Below are 4,232 nucleotides of genomic sequence, written 5' to 3'. Positions count from 1 at the left end.
AAACCTTAAAAAACTGGAAAGACTTCGGCATAAGAGTTCATCCTAAAGTACCTTTATAGTAATCTTTTTTCTTACACTTTGATAATAGTAGTTGATTTGAAAATAGAAAGTTAAATATGTCTTCTTAGTCTCTCTAGACAAAATCAACTTTATATATATATATATATATATATATATATATATATATATAGGAAGTGTAATGTACAAAACCTATTATCATACTTTACGTACGCGACAAGGAGATTTAGACGTGTCGCCCGGATTAAGATTTCTCATTAAGGGCAAATTAGACATTTATCATTCTTGATGCAGGGTAATTCAGACATTTACTAACATCAAGAGAACAACGCGAGTTCGTTATCCCCTGCATCCCGGTAATTACGATTCGAATTAGTTTCAAATATTTTCCATTTTTCAAAGTATCAAATTAGCGGTTATAGGTGTGAGATTAGGGTTACGATCACTTATTGTTTCAAATGGATCCACAGAGCAGTAATGCACGAAGGACATATGGTATTGAAATTGAAGATGCTGAAGTCCATGGCGTTCATGATGCTGCTGAGCATTTGAGGAATCCGACATCAGACAACCACGTTCTATTAGATGATCAGACCAGTAAGTTGTCAATTAAACGTTTTAATTTGCCAGAAATCAACGTAATTATCGTTGTCTGATTTTTGTATTTTGATCGTGCATCATTATTTGATAACCAGTATTTTGAAATGATTGTCTTATAAATCACGCACGTTGATAAGCTGTATTGTGTAAGAGGCCTGTGTAGTTCCACTAAACATGCGTTATTATTCTAAACTAAACAGTACTTGCTGTTTTTTTTCCTGCGTTATTATTTAGGTTAACATGCATGATTTATTTTTTTTGCGTGAATTATTTTTTTGGTTCCTAAATGAGTGACTGTGTGTCTTGTTTTAGAGCTCATGTTTTTTTTTTGTATCATTTCGAAATGTGCAGAGGAAAGATTGTATATTCCCGAGGTAGCTTCATCATGTGTTCCCGTTATAGGAATGGAATTTAGTTCCATTCAGCAAGCATATGTTTTTTATCAGACATATGCCAAGAAGGCAGGGTTCTCTGCTCGAAAAGGAGGTGAACATCATAGTGGTGGTATTATCAAGACTAAATACTTTGTGTGTTCAAAGGAGGGGCATAAACCACAGGCTTTTGATGATCCTTATTCGAAGTTGTCTAAGCCGTATAAAAGTAGGAACAGACCGATATTCGAACCGGGTGTAAAGCACAAATTAAGCTTTGTTCAACGGATGGGGTGTTGTATAAGGTTGATAAGTTTGTTCAAGCGCATAATCATTCATTTGTATGCCCCAAAGATATGCATTTATTACCGGCTTATAGGCATCTTTCCGAAACACAAGAAGATATGATATGGGACCTTGGTACTTTAAATCTTGGGCTAGTGAAAGCCTTCAATATAATGAGACAAAGATACGAAGGTATTGAGAATGTTGGCGCAGCTAAAGACGACTGCAAGAATTTTAGAGCTAGGATACTTAGCTATATAGGAGAGTATGATGCAGATATGGTTATCAATAGGTTGACCGATAAAAAGCAGTTTATGGTTGATTATTCATTTGTACATTCAGTTGATGAAAACAAGCGATTAACTGGCTTGTTCTGGGCCGATGGTTTGTGCAAACATAACTATGCTGAGTTTGGAGATGTCATATCATTTGATGCTACATTAAAAACGAACAAGTTAGTCTTCACTATAATGTTTTACCTTTTTTTATAATTTTGTTTTTCTTATATTCAATTTATCTCATCATTTTGAAGGTATAAGATGGTTTTTGTACCATTTAATGGTATTGATAACCAGTGTCGGAATGTGACGCTTGGAGCCGGGTTGCTAGCATCCGAAAGCTTTGAATCATACAAATGGCTCTTACAATCCTTTTTGGACTCATTTGGTAAGCAGCCGATGGTGGTCGTCACTGATCAGGACCCGACGATGAAACAAGCTATCGAGGTTGTGTTCGATAAGAGTAGGCACAGGTTATGTATGTGGCACATAATGAAGAAAGTTGCCGATAAGGTTAGACATAACTACAACATGCGTGATTACAATTACATGATGCGTTATTATTTCCTGAGTAAATTACAAGTTTTGTCCTTTATGTTTGTCCCAAATTTCAGGCGCTGTCCTTTACCTTTAAAATTGATGAGTTTTGTCCTTAATGTTTTCAAATCTTGCATGTTATATCCTTTAGGGAAAACCCAGTTAATTTTTTTTGTTAAAACTGATCATGTGCAAGGCACATGAGGGCATTTTAGTCTTTTTACCTCATTTATTTAATAGTATTTAAAAAATAAAACAAAATAATTAAAAATATTATTATTATTTTAACTATATATATAACCTCCATCACCACCACCAGCACCCTCCACCGCCACCGCCACCACCCTCCACCGCCACTACCACCCACCTCCTCTGCTCACTGCTACTTGCATCAAAAACCCCCAAAAATAAAAAACCTAAATACCAAATCAAAAACCACCAAAAATCCCCAAAACCAATATATCAAAAACCCCCAACAACAATTGATGATCAAGAGAAAAAAATCCATAGCAGCAGTTTCACTCGAATGGGTTGCCAACAAGAATTGGTCGGTTGCCGACCAGAGGTCATCATCCAGAATCATCTGGTCATCATCCAGGCAAAGAACGACGCCACCACCTCTGTTTGGTTTGTTTGAAACGAGGTTCGTGAAATCGGAATCTTCAATCGTTGAAAGAGAATTCAGGTACGTGTAAACCTTTGGATAGAACAGATTCAGCACCACCGCCACCACCTCTGTTCACCACAACCACCACCTCCGTTCACCTAAACAATCAGTCAACACTTTACACCCTAAACCCGCACCTCTAGTACCACCCATCGGACCGTCGTCCTTCACCACCGTCACACCCATCACAACCTCTCTATCACCATCGTCGATCCATCATCACCAAAAACAAAATAACCAGATCTCATTCTACCAAATTCTTACCCAAATAGCTATTAATCTTCAACAGAGACCTTAGATTGATGATGTTCTTGTTGATCCAAACGCCCTTTTTGCTAAGATCTGTTATCGTCACATCCCCTAAATCGATGATGTTCTTGTTGATCGAGTCCCAAATCGATTGCATCAGGTGGCTGGAAATTGCAGGAGGGCGTGAAGTTTGGTTAGTTTTATTCAGGTGGCCGGAAATCGATGATGTTCTTGCAAGAGGTGATGGTGGTGGTGGTTGTGGTGGCTGGGAACGATGAGAGAGATCAGATTAGAGAGAGAAGACAGAAAGTTAGAGAGAGAGTGCAGAAGGTAATTATCTTTATTTATTTTTACAAATAGTCCCTATCTATATATATTATTTACATAATAACCCCTGAAATGGTGAAATTACTAAAATGCCCTCATGTGCCTTGCACATGATCAGTTTTAACAAAAAAAATTAACTGGGTTTGCCCTAAAGGATATAACGTGCAAGATTTGAAAACATTAAGGACAAAACTCATCAATTTTAAAGGTAAAGGACAACGCCTGAAATTTGGGACAAACATAAAGGACAAAACTTGTAATTTACTCTTATTTCCTACACGCTGTATTTTTTTTACAAAAAGCGTGAATACTTATAAAGATTTTTTATTTATGTTCATTGCAATCCTTGTTTTTAATAGGTGGGACAAGAGTTGTGTAACAATGAAGATTTCAAGAGACGTATGTGTGACATTGTGTGGACTGATTCGATTGCGCCAGAAACGTTTGAGAGAGAATGGAAACTGATAATGATTGAATTCGGTCTAACCGAGAATAAATGGATTGACGATATGTTTGGCATGAGATCTTTGTGGATTCCATCTTTCTATCGTCATGAGCCTATGTCTGGGCTCATGCGGACCACCTCCAGATCAGAGAGCGAAAACCATTTTTTCTATTACGTGGCGAATTCTCAACTTACCCTTGTTGAGTTTTTTTAACCATTTTGATGGTGCAATGGACGTGCAAAGATTCAACCATTGGAAAAATGACCATATTTCTAGAAACACAACCCTAGATAACTGGTCTGAAACTACCTTGGAGGAAGATGCTATGAAAATTTACACCCGGTGCATCTTTGCTGATCAACAGGTAGAGTTATATGGAACACTGTCTAAGTGCCTTCCTATGGAGACTAAAATCGAAGAACCGTTCTTGAAGATAAGTATGAAAGATTTCAAA

At 37.2% G+C, this 4,232-nt stretch overlaps 1 protein-coding gene across 1 annotated transcript; it reads left to right on the top strand.

Annotated features, from left to right (window-relative positions):
• Nucleotides 1-476: 476 nt before the first annotated feature.
• LOC110914318 (protein FAR1-RELATED SEQUENCE 5-like) lies at nucleotides 477-3,991 on the top strand. The gene is made up of 5 exons (XM_022159117.1): nucleotides 477-615; nucleotides 970-1,294; nucleotides 1,369-1,728; nucleotides 1,807-2,065; nucleotides 3,692-3,991. The coding sequence occupies exons 1-5, from the start codon at nucleotides 477-479 to the stop codon at nucleotides 3,989-3,991; spliced, it is 1,383 nt and encodes a 460-aa protein (XP_022014809.1).
• The last annotated feature ends 241 nt before the right edge of the window (nucleotides 3,992-4,232 follow it).

This window comes from Helianthus annuus, chromosome 15, assembly GCF_002127325.2.
Source record: "Helianthus annuus cultivar XRQ/B chromosome 15, HanXRQr2.0-SUNRISE, whole genome shotgun sequence".
NCBI lineage: Eukaryota > Viridiplantae > Streptophyta > Magnoliopsida > Asterales > Asteraceae > Helianthus > Helianthus annuus.
Note: the sequence above shows the minus strand (reverse complement) of the source record. Positions and strands in the feature narration are given on the sequence as shown.